We start from the raw sequence: 20134 nt of genomic DNA on the forward strand, positions 1-20134 counted from the left end.
GAAACAGTTTTAAAAAGACGTGCATTTCGACGTGAAAAATTGTAAATTGCCTCGGGAAAAATGTATATGGAACATGTTTTAGCTTGAAGCTTACATCCGGAGTGAAACCTGCTATTGAAGAAACGGCTTTTATCTCAAGTACAATCTGATTTATTCGCGAAAACTCTTTTTTTATTTAAACGGAAGCTGAATATCAGGAAAACAGTTTGTTGATTTAGTCGCTCAACACACACGACGCCGAAAGCGACAAAGACAAAAAGACATTTGACGCAGATTTCGGGGACATTTTGCAATTTGTGGCATCTTAAATAGCTGTAACAGTTCACGGCAAATCCCAAGCAGTAAACTAGAAAGTCATGTTACAGCTGGAAGGCAAAGATGATTGCGCGGCGGTGTCAGCTCCTAAGACGCTCTCTCTCTTCACGGCCGCAGTCTCCGCTCTGTTAGCACTTGTGACCGTTCCTTGTAACATCTTAGTGTGCCTGGTCATCCTCAGAAGCCCACCGCAGTTAAAGAACCTTCGCACACCTTTCACGTATTTCATTTTCAACCTTGCTCTGACAGATCTTCTCGTTGGAGCAGCAACGGAGCCAATTTCAGTGGCTTATCACCTTATGGAAGCCAGATCTGTTTCTTCGCCAAGTTTAATCAGGCTTCTACAAGTGCTGTACTTTCTACCTTGCACGGTCTCCGTGTTAAGTATCTTGGCATTAACCCTCGAGCGGTTTTACGCCATTTCTAAACCCTTCAAGTACAGACAAAATGTTAACAACTCGAGAGTATTTATGGCTTCGGGCGTGATATGGATTTTGTCGCCCGGGTTTTTAACGCCTTATTTTGTGCTGGGCTATCGCGCTTTTTCGTTTGTGTTCGCCAATGTTGTTATTCTAGTTACACTGTTTACTCTAGCTTACGCTTATTTCAAGATAATCAAAACGCTTGACCGCAGGAAGAGAATTCGCCAGGACAGCCTACAGGGGCTGTTTATAGCCAACCAGAAGGCGACATTGTTTGAAGAAAAACTAACTCGCACGTTTACATCGATTCTGATTCTGTTTGCAGTTTGTTACGTGACGCCATGCCTGTTAATTTACATCATGAATTTATGCACAATGTGCTCTTGTGAAACTATCCACTGGTTGCGGGACTCGACGTTTTTAGCCGTTATTTCCAATTCTGCCATTAATCCATTCCTGTACGCATGGCGCCTTCCCAGCTTCCGTCATGCGCTGAAGATTATGATGCCCGGATGCAAGTGTCGCTTGCCATTGGCTGGAGATACCAAAGAGGATGTCAATGTAAAAGCTTGCAACCTTTCTATTCCCGTCGAGACCGCACAAACTGAGAACGGTAACTTGAGCCATTCAAAACGGAAAATTTCTAATTCTCCCTTGTAAAGCCCTTCCGGCCAATTTACATGTAAAGGAAACGTAGCACTGGACACTGAACAGAATTACTGCTATCAAACTCTAAGTGCGTTGCTATCAGTCAAACTCTAAGAAAAAGGGTGGCTAAATAACAATGCTTTGAGTTTGGAACTAAAGCAGTAAGGAATGTGCCGTCTAAGGGCGCAGCAAAGTCAGGGTTTGCGATCATTCCACGCGAGCTCAATTTTTAGGAGTAACACTGCTTGTTCGCTGCTGCGAAAGCATGAAATTTAACAAGAGAAAAAAAAAGTGTTTTAAGGCTCCAGACTCGCTTTAAAAAGCGAAAAGTCTGTCGTTTAAGATAATAGACCCATGAAGTACAAATCACATGACATGTCTTATTTATTTTAACATTTCTTTTTCCACCGATTAACACACTTGTATTGCGCAATTCTGATCTGTCACGTACAAATAAAGCAACTTTTTCCCATTATCAGCAAGTGAAATCTTGTTTTTTTTCCATTAACACAACATCCTTGACATGGACGTTACAGGAGGAAATGTCTACATTACTTTACAAAATCAGCAAGGCCATTAACAAAGTCTGTTAGTAACGGACAGCAAGTTCTTGTATTTACAATAAAAAAAATGGATTTTTAAACTGATAATCGCGTAGTACTGGATCAATGGGCCCCAAAAAGTAGCCTGCAATTAAAAAGTACATATCTATTAATAAAAAATTAAAGGAGTTGATACACGGATGAAAACTTACAATAAAGTCCTTTGTCTTATTTATGACCCGCCGGGACAAAAGGACTTTTCATTCTTGATTCGCGCCACTTTTATCGACCCAAAAACGGGTCGCTGCGCTTAGAACAATCAGGGTAGCCATTTCGGACGGAACTGTCAATCACAAGGGATTAGGCGCAATGAAACGTGATTTGTGGCTGAACTTTCAACATGGGGTCGATCGTGAAAGTGATAAAAGATACTTCCAAGGTCATGGGATATTCAAATTTGCAGGACAATAAAATCAATAGATCTTAGTCTGAATCTTAGCGCCGCGGTCGAAGTGCCGGTCAGTGCGAACATAAGACTAGCGGCAAGTCGCAAAGAACGAACGGAGTCGCAAAAAAAGAACGACGAAGCCGCGCTATAAATAAGACGAAGGACTTGACTGAATATTATTTAAAGTTTATGTGAACATCAGTGATCACTCGCTACAGACAGTGCTCTCATGCTATCGCGAATATCTTCTTCGCCCGTGTCACGATCTGAAGTGCGCGCTAGCCTTTTTACGAAAGTTTGTTATCCCTCCTTTCTCTGCTGCGATAACCTTACTTCTACGATTCGAAGCTTTCTCTGACTTCACGAAGCTTCCGAACTATGGTCTCATTTCTCTCAGCACAGTTTCGGCACACGATGTTTTGTCAAATAACCTTGCAAGCTGAACTTGCGTACACACTTACGTTGGCTTGCCAAACGGACACGCACTTTTGCTCGCAAGTGCACTAAAGTTGTGCTACTGCGCACTGCAATTCAGTACTTGAAGAAAGGTCAAGACTTGCGTTGACTTGCGTTGAGTTGTCAAACGGAAACTCTTGCGTTGACTTGCGTACAAATTTGATCTCGACCAAAGTGAACACAAGTCATCGCAAGTCAACGCAAGTGCACGCAAGTCCTGGCCAAACGGAGTCTACTTACGTCTACATGTACTTGCGTCTCCGTTCGACCAGGCCTTAAACGTTCACTGGCCAAAATGCCAAATTTACCAGACAATTGTTTGATGACCGAATGCTATTCAGTGCAGGCTTAAGCTTGTTGACTAAGACGTTTATACATGGGTACACCAAGCTAACGTTCAATTCGGTGGGCTTACAAGCCAGTGATTCCACTTCCGCCAGTCTCAACATTGAATGTTAAAACCCTCCTACTCACCTCACTTCCGGTACCACATCCTGATGGGCTTGCTGCGGCGAATCTTCTTCTGTAGCTGCAGGACTCCATACAGCAGTGCCTCGGCTGTAGGAGGGCACCCTGGGACATAGATATCCACTGGCACAATCCTGTCACAGCCGCGAACTACTGAGTAGGAGTAGTGATAGTAGCCACCGCCATTAGCACAACTGTGTGGCCAAAATAAGAACACATCAATAATACGCAATGTTAGGCAATTAAAGGGGCTACGTCACGGTATTTGAGATAATTCTATTTATTCTCGTTAATTAAGAGCTCTAAACTTCAAATTGGCAGAGCAAAAGTCTTTTATTGGCCACATAACAAACAAGGATGATTTTCGAGCATTGTAACTGACACTTTCATACAAATTGATATAAACTTGAAAAAAGTCGAGCCGACGTTTTTCAAGTTTACCCGAAAGCAATCCGTTTTAATCTTCTCGAATTTTGCCCATCCATGCCCCTTTTTGGCCTTTCTGTGTTTCTTTTGAGTTCTTCTACAATTTTAAGCCGTTATTGTGATATCTCAGTTAATTCTATGACTAGTTGGTCAGTGCCTAAATTGCCTAAAATTGCTTGACATAGCCCCTTTAACTGGTCATTGAATCTGTAACCGAAATATCAAAATAACGGCCTATAAATGTAGAAGAAGTCAAAAAAAAAAACACAGAAAAGCCTTAAAAGGGAGATGGATGGAAAAGAATTGGAGAAGATTTAAACCGATTGCATTTAGGAAAAAAATGAAAAACTTTGGCCCGACTCTTTTCGAGTTTATCTCATTTTGTATGAAAATGTCATTTAAAACGCTTGAAAATCATCATTGTTTGTTATGTGGCGTGATTTTCCACTAAAAGGCTGTTACTCTGCCCATTAAAAGGAAATGACATTATACAACTCAAAGGAGTACGTTTTTTAATGTACGTGTAAACTTCATACCTTCCCATGGAGATAACCCAGCGTGGTTCAGGCATCTGGTCATACACCTAAAAATACAACATTTGTGTTTAACTGAGCCTTCTCAGAGAGATTCCAGCAAGACCAAAGGTACTCATACATGACTGTATGTTGCAGGTCAAAATGTTTTTTAAGGTTAATTGGTTCCCAACCTTGGTTACTGGTAACCTGTTTCAACTTGAAGATAACATTTGATAACATTCTTACATAATTATATAACCACAAAAATGAAGTCGAGTTCATTCCCTAACAATCCCTTTGAATGGATTTAAATTGTTTTCATTTGATTACAAGATTAAACAAATTAACCTGAAAAACAATTTGACTTGCAACATGTACATATTAAGTCACACTTAAGAGAAGCTAGTGCATACTGCTGGAGTTTACCTACAGTGTAGGTTTCCATACCATGAAGTTAGTCAGTACATGTGGGGGTATTGCTTCTTCTCCTGCGTGGGAAGGTACATGAAGCTTAATGCCATGTTACACTCCCAGGGTTTTCATTTAGAATTGTAATAGCAGGAGAATATTGTAAAGTAACCGGAGGATGATTTTAAAGGTTCCGCATGTTAATAAAAAATATAGGTGCAGGCCTTTGAAATTTAGCCGGAGAATTCTACTTAGTAGCCGGAGATTTCTCCGATCTCCGATACCTAATGAACACCCTGCACTCCGCCGGCAGCATTTTTTTTTCAGGTTTCTATGACAGTTCAGTGGCACTTATTTTCATTGTATACTCCTGGGTGGAGAGAGGCACTATGAGAGGACAATGGACAATGCTGTTCATATGCATATGGCTACCAACTGACGAGGTCTTCTGACGAAACTAGTTTTTGTAGTCGTGTATATTAATTAAGTGTGTTGAAAGTAAATGCAAATGAGGTTTTCCCATATCATTATGATGTAATAATAATAATAATAATAATAATAATAATAATAATAATAATAATAAAAGATTTATATAGCGCCATATCCATGGCTCATGGCGCTTTACAGTAAAAATACTATTAAATAGTGAAATTTACATAAAAAATTTACATCAGTGATAAAAGGAAATACTAACAAATAAAATAGCTGAGCTGTAAAAATGGAAATAAAAACTTAGAATCATTAAAACCTTTAAATGAAAAACTAACTTATTAACTAACTTAACTTATTAACTAAGTGACTAACTAACTGTCTAACTGAACTATCTTAAAGAAAATCAGTGGCAATGAATATTTTTTAGAATGCACTTTGAGAACAATCATTAGCTTGCTAGATACTGGTTAATGTGTAAAAATAACTGATAAACAGCTGTAAAAGTCTTTCTGATAGTGTACAGTTTGTATGGAAAAAGTGGTGATGGGGCTACAGCTTACATAAAGGATGTGTATTGAAGTAATGAAGAACATTTCCCACGCTCTTACAAATTTATGGAACAACACATATTTACATACATGTACATGTAGTCCTATGTAAACACAAGTACAGTGACATACACTGTATGTATGCACCTGTATCATACAACAAAACATGGCATTGATATAGAATTCTTTCTTGCAGAATACTGTACGATGAAACCTTTATTTTTTTTCTTTAGCCTGATAGACCAGAAATGACACTCACAAGATGCAAACGCTAAACACGTGCAGTAGCACTTCTCCAAATCTGTACAGTATTGCTGTACAAATACACATGATCACATGTCAATCGACTTCAAGTACATGTTACATGTACTTGAAGACGATTGACATGTGATCAAGTACACTGTCCATGGTATCTTACATTGACTTAGTAAGTAACTACCACACCATTCTTTTACCTTTCTCAAAGCTGGAGCCATTTTGTTAGTCAGAGTTCCAGCAACAATCATCACATCAGCTTGGCGCTAAACAAATCAAGAGTTTGAAAAACTACTATTATCAAACATCAACATGCAGTTTTAATCTTTAAAATACTTGCTCTTCCAATGCATAATGTAATTGTGTATTAAGACAATGAGACAAAATAGACATGCACATGTAAACTACTGGTATATACTCTGTAACTTTACAGTTTAGCAGGAACAATGGCTCCTCCATACCAGCTATTTCAGTCTCTCATGTTACAAATGTATAAGTTTGTCAGAGCCGTAACAGGGTAAAATTAAATAAATGTATTGGGGGGTGGGGGCACATCATGAGCACCAGAGGCGTGAGCTTCTAGGGGGGACCCGGCATGTTTTTTTAAATCTGTGGTCTCTAAAATAGCATTTCCAGCCTTTGGATGGAGAGCATTTTCCAGCAATCTGTAACTGCCTAGATTCAACAGTAACAGTATCCTAACATTATTACTGTTCAACTCTTGAATATTTTTATTTTGAGTTAGCCAATTTTTGGGGGGAGAGGGGGGGCAGCCCCCCTCCCCATGGACCCTTCCCATGCTACGGCATTGTTGTGCAACTACAAGTATATCATAACCTATAGTATAACTTCAGTTTGTTCCAAAAAAGACAAATAACTTGTAGTATGTGTGTACTTACTGGGCTTGCTCTAAACACAACACCAAACCTATCCATGTCATATCTGGGGAAAAACAAAAATGGTGCCGCATGAAGGAAACTCTATTCTGTATTTGTCAAAATAATTTACAAGGTACATGTAGCTTAACTCTACTTACAGTTTGCGAGCTGTTATAGTAAAATGCCTTGCCCAAGAATACAACACCACAAGAAACCTTCCCAGGTGCAAACCTGAACCTCTCTGGAGTATAGCACATAATAATATAACAATAATAATAAAAAAATATAGTGCCATATCTATGGCTTCTGGGGCTTTTTATAGTAAAAAATAATGAAAAGTGGAATTTACATTAAAAATTTACATCAGTGATAAAAAAAACTTTACTTACTGTAAAATAGCTAAGCTGTTAGATGAAAATTAAACTAAAAAAATGAAAATGAAACTGAAAATAAAACTAACAATACATGGCCCATTAGGTCATCACAACTTTGATAGAGAAACATACATGTTCATGTAACTTCACATATTTGTCTTATTGGTGCTTACTACTAATCAATGTCTTACTGTTGAATGTTAGCAGTACTTATCTGATGTAAATTAAATTTATTTAAGATGTACCTTGGTGCAGCAAAATGCATCATCTCAACAGCACAACAGGCAAGACCAAATGTCATTGGCCACAATGAGCCCTTTTATAAAGAAAGAAACTTTTAGAGCACTGAGGTTTCATATTACAAATTGTACAGCATTGCAAGTAATAAGTATGAACAATATAAGACTTCTACTACATGTATTCTATGTAGAGGTGACTAAAAATTTGTCTCACAGTACTGTTATCTATTTGTAATTTGTGTTTGCATTGGTTTTGTATTACTACACTCAGTGATTGGTTTAAATCTCTCGCACCACTTTCTCAGCCAATCAGAAGTAAAACCAAAACCAATCTTGACTTGCTTGTGCACGTTTTTCTGCACTTCGTGCCGGCAACATGTATTTGCTTTGAGTTTTGATTGGCTTAGTGGATTGTCTATGTCTTTTGTGATTGGCCAGAGTGATCACTTTGGTTTTGGTTTTATGACACTCTATTGAAAACTGCTCTATTTATTACCCCAAGGCAGGATTTTCAAAACAAGCCGGCACCCGCCGGAGTTCCACCGGCCACTTGATTTTATGTGACTGGTTACTTTGGCTCTAGCAATCAGTTTGTGAGAAACAAGCTTGGCTTGTCATAGCTGCCTACTCTTCCAGTTGCTGAGGCCTACTTCAAAACATTTTGAAATCCCTGCCAAGGTGAAAACTTAAAGAAAACCATTCATATGTATGTACGTGATCATTGTACATCTTTGTTACTAAAGTGATCCATGAAATCAAAATAAATAATCATCATAAGAACAACAAAATTAATTCTTTGAACATAAAACATGGTTATACTAATACACTACTTGTATAATTTATATACTAATACTAATACATTGATTCTGAAAGCTTACCCTACGAGCCCAGTTCACTATGTCATCAACTCTGGCAATGACATATTCTGCAAAACAAAATAAAAAACAGATGTTCAGTTTATGACAACATACATGTACATGTAAGTTGCACTACCTAGGCCTGCCAGAACAATTAAGATGTACATGTATATGGAAGCATATTCAAAGCGTAGGTACACAATGCCTTGTTTCTACAGTCACACAAGTTACACTTCATACAATCATATAAATTATTTTCATACATGCGCATGTACATTATACATGTTACTTATTGTAACTCTTGGCTGTGGTGTGCTGATAAATGTTGCATATAACACCGGATTTCTTTACTGAAAATTTCTTTACTGTTTACAAATAGGATGGTTCAAGAAATTGAACCAATTGTGTAACACGGTGAATAGACCTTCGGCTAATGGATGCACAATGTCAAAACTGGAATGTTCTTAAAGAACCAAACAAACAGAATGGGATTTTACTGACATGAGTGTGTAATTGCAAATATATTTTCAATAACAATATTGTTTGACATTTTGTCTAGAACAGAACAACAATAAAACAGACGGATACAGGAAAACCCTGCAAAAAGTATTCTTGTTTCTCTCTTTGCATGGTTCTTCGCCCAACTGGCAGTTAAATTTAACACATTTGGGCAGCTAAAACATGGTGAGGACACCTTGATTTGATCAAGCAAATAATTATCAGTCTGTCATAATGTACATGTTAAAAAAAAACAACCAATACCTGCAGCATTGTCCAACTTTCCTTTTGGCTTAGCAGAAAAGCCAGTACTAATGCTCTGGTTTTTATTAACAGCCACTAGTCTACAGAAACATAGGAAACAACATTGTAAAAACCCTTCGAAATTCAGGCTTCAAAGAATTGACTGCCACAAAAGAAAAAATTGAGAAACACAATTACATTTTTTCATTGTAAACAATGATTTCTCTGCATAAGTATACAATCATGTGTATTCCTTCTTGTAAGATGCAACTTGCATGTGTACATGTATACACACATGTACTGTAAGATGACACAGTGCATGGAGTGTGTAACAATACAAATAATTTATATTGTTCAGTAACAATGAAAAAGAAAAACAAACCAATAGAAGTCCTTTTTAACAGAGGTGTCTAATCTTTTTTTAATATAATTATGTCTTATGGGACTGGAGCTCTCAACAAACCCTTTTGTATTTCATATGAAGATAACTTTCTACTTAACACACCACTTACCCTTGGGGACCTGCCCTCCATAGCATTACACTGTTAAAGAGTCCATGGCTTAAAGCTGGCAAGCCACTGCAACCTGGAATGATAGCAAATTTAGCTCTTTAGCTGACTATATGTGGATGGCCTTGAGAAAAAACTGTCTGGGTCTTGGGTAATGAAAGGCTAGAAAGTTTCATGAACTGTTTGGGGGCAACAACAAAAAACCAAACAAACCCTTTATAACTAGTAATAGTTCTCACTATAAAGCTGCCCCCGCCTTTTTATAATTTGTTTTACAGCAATAATCTAGGATTAGTGGAGTCTTTTGTCGCCTTTAATTATTGATGCCGATGGACTGCACAATTAGGCTTCTTATTTACTGTGCAATGTACGTCATGACATTGTTTGCTGCGGAATTTCTTGTTCACAAGTTCAAGACGAATATATTACCTAGCACGCGGAAATATTAACCTAGCGGAAATACACATAACGCATTATTCGTGGTGACAACACGCAAGCTTATTTCCTGGCTAGGGCTTATAACATTCAAAATTAACTTTAATACTAACAATAATTTCCAGGCCAAAAAGCCTAAAAATTCCGCGAGTAACAAAATATGGCACAGTTCAAAGATTCGAGAAAACAATTTTTGATTCTTATTCAACCCACTCTTTGGATCAAATAATCTGACAGTTTGTTAGCGAAACGAATTACCTTGTATTACATTTTTGTTTATCACTCGTTGTATTAAAGATGTATACGATACAAACCCCCGAAAGCAAACGCCGGTTGACGCTCGAACCAGCTCTTGGAACACAGGTAGCCAAGAACACGAAACCAATTGCTCGAAATCTTTCGACGTATTACTAACGACTGCTTCAAATATCACTTATAGCAGAGAAATTGCTCGAACAAATCTGTGAACACACGTAAACCAAAACCGGAAAACGAAATGCTGCTAGAAGATGGCGAAGCTCGAAGGTGACGAAACAGGACCTCGTGGTTGCAAGTACCCGACACCACCGTGCGCGCTTGCTAAAATATTACCCGAGACGACCGTGCGCGCCTAGTTTTGTCAAATCGAGAACTCTTCGCCCATTACAAACACATTTCTTACTTTTTCAACAAATATTCTTTGTTCTTGTATGTATACACCCGGGGACTCCTAGGGTGCCTCCTCGGGTTTTGGCCTCTGGGCCAAAACCCTGCGGGGGCAATCAAATATAAAATTTCAATGATGGCTTACAAATGTCCTGTCATAGTATAATATCAGTGCCATCGCTGACTTCTTTAAAAGAATTTTACAATTTGAAAACCCCAAAAATCAGTTAAGTTAGTTACTAAACTTTCAAATTTAGGCAGCCAAAATCTCATAAATTTACTGAAACCTAAAAACACGTTATTTTAAGATCAGGTTTTTAATCCTGCTACTTATGTTTAAATAAGTAATTTTAACTTTAAGTAAATACGTAGGTAAATACGCCTAAATTAGTGCACAGTGACTGAACTAAATGGGCATAGATATAAGTGCGTTATGTACAAAGAGCAGACACTCGACATTCTTCAAGCTGCTTCAAGCTAACATTAAACGTCGATTAAAGGCTGTTATTGCTAGCTCAAAGTTCACGATTTATAAAACAAACTCTAAACTGGTAACCAAAAATTAAAACTTTATAACGATAGGAAAGGAGAGCACATACTAAGGACGTTTTAGCAAGAAAAAGCGAACGCAAAACAACTCACCTCTCCACAGCGCGACCGCCATCTTGGATTTACATTACATAAGAGCCTCGATTTCAAATCAGGTCGTGTGAGGGGTTGGACTCGATACGTCATAAAAGGATAAATGAATTGTCCTATATGAAATTGACACCCGTCCAATTAGACAAATCATTTCGAAATCGCACCTTTCTAAATGCTTTTCTGATTTTTCTTGATTTTAGGCAGCTGAATTACGCTGTCACACTCCAATACAAAGAAAACGCACTAATGTGTTTATTCGATTTTGCTTGACGTTCATCAAGCAGTTCAAACAATTTTACTACAGTTTTGCTCCAAAATGGGACGCAAAATGAACATATTCCGTGCGACTGCGAAAAAAGCATTCTTCCTTTTGCAGGTTAGTAATAGGAAAAACTAACTCATTTATTTTATTGAATCTTTAATAAAACAAATAGGTGATTTTTGAAAGACGCGCGTCTATTTTTTAAAAATATTCTTTAGCGGTTTTGAGTGCGTGAAATTTGGAGTAATTTTCATCGAAAGAACACATGACATCAGTGCATCTTTTGCTTCCAAAAAAGCGATTCACGGCAAAAAGTAGAGATAACCTATAACCTATGGACCCTAATTGTAGAGCGGTGGTGAGATGTCAGATAAACGGAAATGAAATTTCTAAAAACATAGACAAATTCGAATACTGGACAATCAGACCAGCAAAGATAAATAAGGTTTATGGTCTCTTTGACGCAAGTTTCATTTGAAAAGTAAAAAACGGATTACCGTCTGAAAGATCATTTACCAGGAAGCGGCAAACATGCGGTGGGATCAGTCGAGCTCAGAAAAATCTACCTTAGTTTATTAACTTGGCGCAGATACACGAATCGTGTAAAGTCTGTAAATGTAAATGATTTTTTTTTTTTTTAAGCAAAGCTGATAGGACAACCTGCTATATTTTTTGTGTGTCAATTTAAATGCATCATAAGCGCAAGTTAGAATATTTTCAATTTTTTAATTCTAACAAGATTCTGGGGAGGGGGGAAAAGAACACACGATTCAACAGTTTTAAAAGTGCTTATTTTCTCTTTTCTCTTACATAGCTTCAAGTGATATTTATAAACACATCTGCTGCAGGTAAGGACATCAAATTAAACGTGTACTGTTTCTTGACCATATTTAACTCCACCAGGCTTTTTGGTCAGCCGAACCGTACCCTTAGCTTATATAACCGACACCTGACCAATGCATAAAACTCCTTGTCAATCACTCCAACTGAAAGACTTTTTGAAATCTAGACCTTTAATACTTTAAAACCCCGGCAAACATTTCTGAATCGTTTTTTGAAAGTTCGCACGTTTTATTCCGGACAAACAATTTTCGGATCAATGAATTTAATTTAGAATTCTAGTAAATTTGGACCAAACTTGGACAGAATTTCTTTCATAGACATTGCAATGCTGGAACTTATATTTAAGATTGGCCGCCTCAAAGATTGAAGTAACTAAATTAAATAAATTTAATTTTGACAAGGTGAACAGAATCATTCATCATGTAAATGTGAAACGAAGTGCTCGGCTTAAATTGTTAACTTGTAGATCTATGTTTTGCTCTGCAATTTTTGTTGCTGTCAGTAAATCAAAAATCTTGTTCCTTAGCTGTGTCATTAATTTTTTTTGGTTAACCTTAAGAAATGTTTTTTTTTTCTCTATCAGCGACGGTGTAAAATTTTCGAACGCTTAAGATTAACAGTCTGTTTTGGACAAGCTTCTGTACGCAAAAAATGAAACACCCGAAATGTTTGCCGACACATAACGTTTGTTCAGAAAATTCATCCAAAAGTGTCATCATGCATCAGTTGACAGATGTGTATGGCTTACTTTGGCCCATTCGTTCTTATCTTTCTCAATGAACAGCAACCCCTTTAACAAAACAAAAAACGTCCAAGTGTTCAGTCCAATTCATTCATTTTTCTGGGGAGTTAGGGTGGCCTGATGGTTAGCACGCTGAAGTTCGGATCAAAAGGACTGGGTTCGAGCCCTGGCCGGGGCACGGCGTTGTCACGGTGTTTTTGAGTAAGACAGTACACTTTACACTCATAGTGCTATCTCTAACCAGGTGTATAAATGAATGTTCAATATTGTGGTTTGTTTCAGTTTGCCCCTTTGCAATGGATCTTGCTTTCTTGTTAGACTCCTCGGGCAGTATTGGAAAAGAAAATTACCAAGATATGAAAGGGTTTATGAACGAAGTTATTGAACAGTTTCACGTTTCTCCGACAGGTAATTAAATAAGCATTAAATTCTAGTCATTCAAATAAACGCTTTCAGTCGTGGCCCAAACTCTTTTTAGATCCCAATGAACACTGACGTGTTTCAGTTTTTATGTAAAAAAAATATTGAAGTTGGTCAGGTAAATTGACCGCTTAGGTTCGAGTTCAATTCGAAGCAACTTAGGGACGGACCATTATTTTTTTGGAGGGGGGGGGATGAAAAATATTGAAAAAAAATTGTTTGCAGGACCTGGAAAGACAAAATAAATTGTTTGCAAAAACGATATGTATAATAAAAAATAGTTAGAATTTCGAAAAAGAAATGTTTGCAGAGTTGCATAAACTAAAAAAAAAAGTTTGCAGACGAAAATTTTTCATCCCCCCCTCCCAAGAAAATAATGGTCCGTCCCTTAGCCCCGAGGACAAGTTTTAATGGGTATCAACGGGTCCAGTACTGATGTGTTTGAATATCACAATTGGGCAAAAGTATCTTGTAAAATGATTACTGAAGCATCGTGGCGCGTGAAATGATCAAAATCAGTAATACGTGATTAGTGGGCAAATATCACGTGAGCAATGTAATTGGTTTACCTGCCCTTTGTTGCTTTCAGATACACACGTTGGTGTGGTAAGTTTCAGTTCTAGCGCAAAAACAGAGATCTCGTTCATTTCCCCGCAAAATGTGGACGCCATTAAGTCGTCCGTTTTGAAAATGATTTATCGCGGTGGTTCTACACGGATGGATCTGGGACTGAACAAGACGCACGTGGAGTTGTTTTCTGCACGGGGTCAAATGAGAGCGAATGTGCCCCATGTTCTGTTGGCAATCACCGATGGAAGAAGCGATTATGGTGAGAAACTGTAAAAACGCCGATAGATTTAAAAGTGATAAGTTAAACAATACAAAATACAGTACTAAATGCAAAGGCGCGACTACGCGCACGCCTGATGTTCCGTGTAAAATGGCGATCAAAGTTGCTCGGCGACCTCTGAGAAAGTAGACCTGTACTTGCAGTGAGTTTTGAATTCATCACTAACGTCCTAGCTTTCAGGGATGTGGAATTGAACTGACGAAAAGTGGCGTACGTACTTGGAGAACAAAAAAAAGTGTGCAGAAAGTGAGCTAGAATTAATGAACAGCGCTTCGCTTGTATTGTTCCACCTATATCTGAGAACCGTGAACAGGCTAAAAATAATAATAACAAAAACTTTATTCATATGTACGTTCAAGGTCCTTAGTTCAGGAACTTGCAGAAGTTAAAAATAAGTCTTTGAAAAATAACAGCTGGCGAAGAACAATATGCAATATCAACAGATTTATGTCTCTAATCATGTCTCTAATCAATCACATTCCATTCTAATCATTCCATTCAGAGCTGAGAACAAAACAACAATCGCAACATCTAAAAGATGACGGGATAATCATATTCGCACTGGGGATTGGCCCCTATGTTCACTCGGCCGAACTGAAAGCCTTGGCGTCTGATGAGAGTCACGTGTTTCGTTTCATGTCAGTCAGGCAAATGATGCCAGAAGATAGTGCTTTGAGAATTGCACTAGCTCTTTGTTCAGGTAAGGGGGACAAACATAGGCTTGTGAAAAATTAATCCAGTGAAAACTCAATTAGCGATGAATGTTCACAAGCGACTCTTCTCAAAGTAAGTGGTCACCTTCATAAAAATCCTTAATTCGTCTTAAGCAGCCAGTTACTGCAAATGAAGCTTACTGAATGCGACCACTCTGGCTTGAAAAATAAGTGTTCTGATATGTAAGATTTAGGAGACTACGAGGATAGAAGGATTAAGGTATAGGCTCTCGAGCAGAGCTCCCTTGACGCTTTGTTTTATCATTGAGGTACATGTTTTAATCTGTGGTGAATCTGGATCAATTGTGCTGTTTACGTCAAGGGCGTATCAAAATGAGTATAGAAGATTAAATCTCAAAACACGAAACCTCTTTTATTTTGGTATTTCTTGTAGCACATAGGAACCAACTGAAAAGTACGTGGCGTCCGATTTTCACTACGAAAGGTTCAGTTGAAAACTGCAGAGTTGGAGGGGAACCCAGACCCTTCCTTTAAATCCGCCACTGTAACACAACTTAGCAATCACTAATTATTTATATGTTTTCTTTTTAAAAAACTGTTTTAACCTTTTTTCTTTTTTATGTCCAAGTTTCCAGAACGTCGAATGCAATCATCCATCCAATGGACACACAACACTCGCTTGTGCAGCACACTGTGATGTCACGTACTACATCAGACGATCTGGAATGTGCATTTATGTGCATCAGGCACAAGTCATGCTACTCATTCAATTTCCACACACCCTCTCGCCTCTGTGACCTCAGCTATGCGAAGAGAACCGACTTTCCGCAAGATTTCACCTTTGTTCGCGGATCTGTTTACAGCGAGTTGGAATTTGCTTGAGCAAAGCACTGAATTTAAATTACGTTCAACTGAACAAGGCGAACAAATATTGACGGACGCTGTTCAGTAATTCATAGCATATAATGGTGCGCGCGCACCTTTTGTCAGGACAAACGTAAACTGTTTACGTTACGATGTACATAGCTACACGTGTACAAGATGTTGACTTTATTTAGCCATGTTTATTACAACTAAATGTCAACTACTGTCAGAAAAGAGTCAAAAAAGAGGCACTCCAAATAAAAACATATTTTACAAAATCAAAAAACTGCCTCTGTTGTGCGCATGATTTCTTAGAGACTTTCCAAACAGGGGCACCCATCGAGAATATAGTTCAAAACCACTTAAAGATAGCACCGTTCAACGTATTTTAGTATTTAAACGGTAGATATAGGCATATTTTTATCCCCTAAAAATTTTTTATCTGTTCGGATTTCCTAGCTGAAAGTCTAGTTGATCTGAAAGTTATAGGAATCAAAACTTACCTTTTCGAAAAAATTCCAGCCAGAGAAGGGCTCCCGAAAATTCTAGGTGACCTTTTTAGAGTAGAAATCCGTTAAAAATGAACAATTATACCATTTTTTAGATATTCGAAAATCCTAGGAAAGGCAGGCAAACAAAAAAAATTACAATGAATGTTCCGAAAATTCTAGATCTCAAATCGTCTTCCGAACAGATATTTTTAACGAAATATTCCGTTGGGTGCCCCTGCTCAAAGTCCTTTACCTGGTAGTCAGGCATCCTTGTCCCCAGGGACACGCATTTTTAAAATGACCGTTTCGCCAACCACGTGACCAAAAGAAACGGAGGCTCTGGGAACGAGAATAGAAGTCCGGCGGAAAACGCCTCGCGACTTTATCGGTTATGTTTTACACTAAAAATGTAGTCGAGCTGTAACAAGTCTAAAATTTCCATTCTCGTCCGTAGAACTTTCTTTTCCCGTTTGCTCTCAATTCTTGTCGTGGACCGCTTGTTGCTGAGTATCATTCCTTGGGTTTTCCTGGTCAATTAGAAAATTTGCTTTCTCTAAACACTCAAAGCATAGTGTGCTCATGAATGTTTATGAAGAATGTTCATGAAGACTTGTGCTTCTGGGTTGAAGATAAACATCAAGCTTCGCCAAACCATCAAATAAATATTCAATTTCGCTGCCCAAACCTGTATCGTTTGAATCAGTGTTGGAATCGCCATCTTCGCTGTTCAATGAGTGCGGTGGCGTTCTTACACGCCGCCTGTTTTCTGTAAAACACCCCGCGCTATGTCGACATAGAGTGTTTTGATTTCTGCTAAGGCTTATTGATCGGGGCTCACTCAAGGAACGATGCCGGCCACGCCTTTCACAACCGTTTTGTTCTTCATTTAATATACACTGAGGTGAAGAAGAAGTTGTCCCTGCATTTCGAGACAACGATTCGATAACTTGGTCGTCAAATCTTTTACTCCCAGTGTCATAGTCTTGTTCAGATGTAACCCTAGAAGAAATCTGCCTGTACTTGTTTGGAGTTTCGAGTGAAGATGTAGTGGGTCTTCGACCATCGCATGCATTTGTGAAAGGTGGCAAGTTGTGATGTCCATTTACCAAGATAATTCCTTTTGACAGAAGTGCAGTATCTACTGTGTGTGGTCTGCGAGTTGGTAAAATTTCCCTCTTTTTCCTCGCTGGAAAGTTTGTTTTTTTCATCTCCTCGAGTGGATTTATAGGAGGAAACTGCTTAATCGGTAACGCTACAGAAAACCTCACTTTAGAATTCTTCGATGTTTGACGACGAAGATGCTTAGTTCCAGAAAACGTACTAGATTTGTTCGTTTCTTTGTTTTGATGAGTTATTGCTTGTCCACAGGAACAAATAAACTCGTAAGGAACCCTTGGCAAGTTCTGGAGGTTGTCGCTGCTCGTTTTTATGCGACCTCCTTTTCTCCGATTATTAAACTCGTCGAGGTGAGGTTTTTCTAGATGGACTTCTACTTTGTTCAATTCTTTAGCAGCATTTTGTGATAATGTGTTTTCAGGCTTTGTCTGGGTTGAAGTAATGTCCGAATCTTTTCTATTTTCCTCCTCAAGCGGAGTACTAGTTTGTTTACCTTTATCGGGAAAGTTAGATTTTGATTTATCCACATATTTTCGAACAAAAAATGGAATGAACTCATCGTCTTCGTTTTTCTGTACGTCCATCGGTAAGAAATTCGTAGCCCAGGTCCTGCAAACAAATCCTTTATGAACTTTGGTTTTAGACTTTCTTTGTTTTGGTTTTGCGCCGTCTTTGTCTTTTGTCAGTTTTGGAGCGTCTTTTACTGCCTGATGCTGTTTTTCTTGAGACTGAGCCTTTGTTCTTAACGTTCCTGTGCTCTTTATTCGCTCGTTGTGTTTTGTGATCCAGTTATTTGCTTCTCGAAGGCGCATCTGCTTTCTCAAGCCTTCGCTTGTGAGTCTTCGCTTTGTTTTGTTGTTGGTTTGACAGTGACACTCTTCGCAAGTAGCATGGTTCACTATGATTGGCTGAATGTAGATGTTGTTGCTGTAGCCTTTCCACCCCTGAAGGGAAAAGAGAAAACAATGTCAGTCCTAGTTTGTGGCGTGCGACTCGCCATGTTAAAGATTTTTGTGGGTCTCATCGTCTTAAAATGGTACTAGGGGCTATGAATTCAAAAACAAACACACACACTATAGCCTCCAGCTGTAGTACTGGGGGTTTTTCTCGTGGCTTTAATAAACTTTCATGCTTGTAATAATCACAGACGAACGGGCATAAAAAGGAGAGAGTCCTTTGCCCTCACTTGAAACCTTCATGTTTACGTTGTAGGGACTGGTCAAAAAGTACAGGGGGGGGGGGGGGGGGGGGAAGGGGGGGGGTTTTTTTTTTTGGCCCCCCAAAAGGGGGGGGGGTTAAAATTTTTTTTTTTTTTTGGGGGGGGGGGGTTTTTTTTTTTTTTCTATTTTTTTATTTTTTTTTTTTTAAAAAAAAATTTTTTTTAATATTTTAAAAATTTTTTTTTTTTTTTTTTTTTTTTTTTTTTTTTTTTTGTAAAAAAAAAAAAAAAAATAATTTGCGGGGGGCCCCCCCCCCCCCCCCTTTTTTTTTTTTTTTCGTATTTTAAAAAAAAAAATATAGGTTTTTTTTTTTAAAAAAATTTTTTTATTTTTTTTTTTTTTTTTTTAAAAAAAAAAAAAAAAAAAAAAAAAAAAAAAAAAAAAAAAAAAAAAAATGAAAAAAAAAAAAAAAAAAAAGAAAAGGAAAAAAGGGAAAAAAAAAAAAAAAAACACCCCCAGCAAATTTTGTTTTTCAATGAAAATAAAACATTTTTTCACCGCAGTATTCATTTTGATAACCAACAATGCCGACTTTCGCCTTTAAATGTAAAATCCTATTTTGAATCTCTGCTACTTCAGTTTAGTGTAATATTTTTGCTTCTATGGGAAAACATCTTTAGACATCTTTAACCGTCGCCAAAATTAAAATGATGTCCAAAGATATTGGCCACCAACACTCATTTACCTCAAGTACTTCCTGTTTTTCTATTTCAAGGCCTTCGCTGTTGACTTTGTCCGCGTCGAGATACGAGGGAATGGGAGTAACAGGTGGATTAACAGGCAGGCTAGGTTCCTCAGCTTGAGAGACATTACATGTGTCGTCATTTTTTGGGGAGTCCCCTGAGGAGGGTTGGACCTCACTGCACGGCTGATCAGGATTGTGGTTGTTATTCTCGTCAGTTTCTTGTTCTTGCGGCTTAAAAGTCACTGATACTTTAATGGGTTCTTCTTCTTCAGGATCGTCAAAATGGCTTCTTTGATCTTCGTCCGCCATTTTAAATGCTGATGAGATATTTTATACGTTAGTATTGTATATAGGCGACGGTAGTTGTATGCCCCCCTTTTTTAATTTTTTGGAATATTTTTAAATTTCATATTTCTATAAAATGATTCTTACATTTTTTTTAGTATGTGTCCCCAGTTAGTCTGTCAAAGTCTATTAAATCCATCGAAACGTTAATAAATATTTTACTTACTTTACTTACTTACTGCGGATTAATTAAAACGTTTTAGGTGCAGTATTCAGGACTTAGGGCCACCACCCCCCCAAACCTAACATTACCCTTACTATCGCTTTGGGCAAATGTTAGGTGGGGAGGGGAGGGAGCAGTCCCAGAAACCAAATTGATCCAAAATCAAAAGTCACACTGGGACCACTGGCCCGTACTGCCGGAATTTAAAAAGAATAATTTTAAAAAAAGTGATAAAATTGAAGTTATCCACAGACAT

The 20134-nt window shown here is 38.0% G+C and overlaps 4 protein-coding genes across 5 annotated transcripts; 2 read left to right on the forward strand and 2 right to left on the reverse strand.

The window, feature by feature from the left end:
- LOC144662282 (adenosine receptor A1-like) lies at window positions 1-1949 on the forward strand. Its single transcript, XM_078523066.1, has one exon. It carries the CDS (start codon window positions 357-359, stop codon window positions 1395-1397), a length of 1041 nt encoding a protein of 346 aa, XP_078379192.1. The 5' UTR covers window positions 1-356; the 3' UTR covers window positions 1398-1949.
- On the reverse strand, window positions 1752-11284 carry LOC144662390 (NADH-quinone oxidoreductase subunit B 2-like). Its single transcript, XM_078523186.1, has 10 exons — window positions 11204-11284; window positions 9485-9557; window positions 8994-9073; window positions 8253-8299; window positions 7381-7451; window positions 6783-6825; window positions 6084-6149; window positions 4262-4308; window positions 3306-3493; window positions 1752-2072 (listed from the first exon to the last, which is right to left on the reverse strand). Exons 1-9 carry the CDS (start codon window positions 11223-11225, stop codon window positions 3307-3309), a joined length of 636 nt encoding a protein of 211 aa, XP_078379312.1. The 5' UTR covers window positions 11226-11284; the 3' UTR covers window positions 1752-2072; window position 3306.
- Window positions 11285-11376: 92 nt separating this feature from the next.
- On the forward strand, window positions 11377-16175 carry LOC144662364 (matrilin-1-like). 2 transcript variants are annotated; one of them, XM_078523157.1, is made up of 6 exons: window positions 11377-11579; window positions 12280-12313; window positions 13333-13458; window positions 14060-14309; window positions 14830-15020; window positions 15623-16175. In XM_078523157.1, exons 1-6 carry the CDS (start codon window positions 11520-11522, stop codon window positions 15874-15876), a joined length of 915 nt encoding a protein of 304 aa, XP_078379283.1. In that variant the 5' UTR covers window positions 11377-11519; the 3' UTR covers window positions 15877-16175. The 2 variants fall into 2 exon arrangements, with proteins under 2 accessions (XP_078379283.1, XP_078379291.1); XM_078523165.1 differs by having other exon boundaries at window positions 14060-14299; window positions 14823-15020.
- A 162-nt stretch (window positions 16176-16337) lies between these two features.
- On the reverse strand, window positions 16338-19676 carry LOC144662529 (uncharacterized). Its single transcript, XM_078523356.1, has 2 exons — window positions 19371-19676; window positions 16338-18409 (listed from the first exon to the last, which is right to left on the reverse strand). The coding sequence occupies exon 2, from the start codon at window positions 18275-18277 to the stop codon at window positions 16937-16939; it is 1341 nt and encodes a 446-aa protein (XP_078379482.1). The 5' UTR covers window positions 18278-18409; window positions 19371-19676; the 3' UTR covers window positions 16338-16936.
- Between the last annotated feature and the right edge of the window lie 458 nt (window positions 19677-20134).

The sequence above is a fragment of the Oculina patagonica genome, chromosome 1 (assembly GCF_052425735.1).
Source record: "Oculina patagonica isolate OP01 chromosome 1, crgOcupat, whole genome shotgun sequence".
NCBI classification, from domain to species: domain Eukaryota; kingdom Metazoa; phylum Cnidaria; class Anthozoa; order Scleractinia; family Oculinidae; genus Oculina; species Oculina patagonica.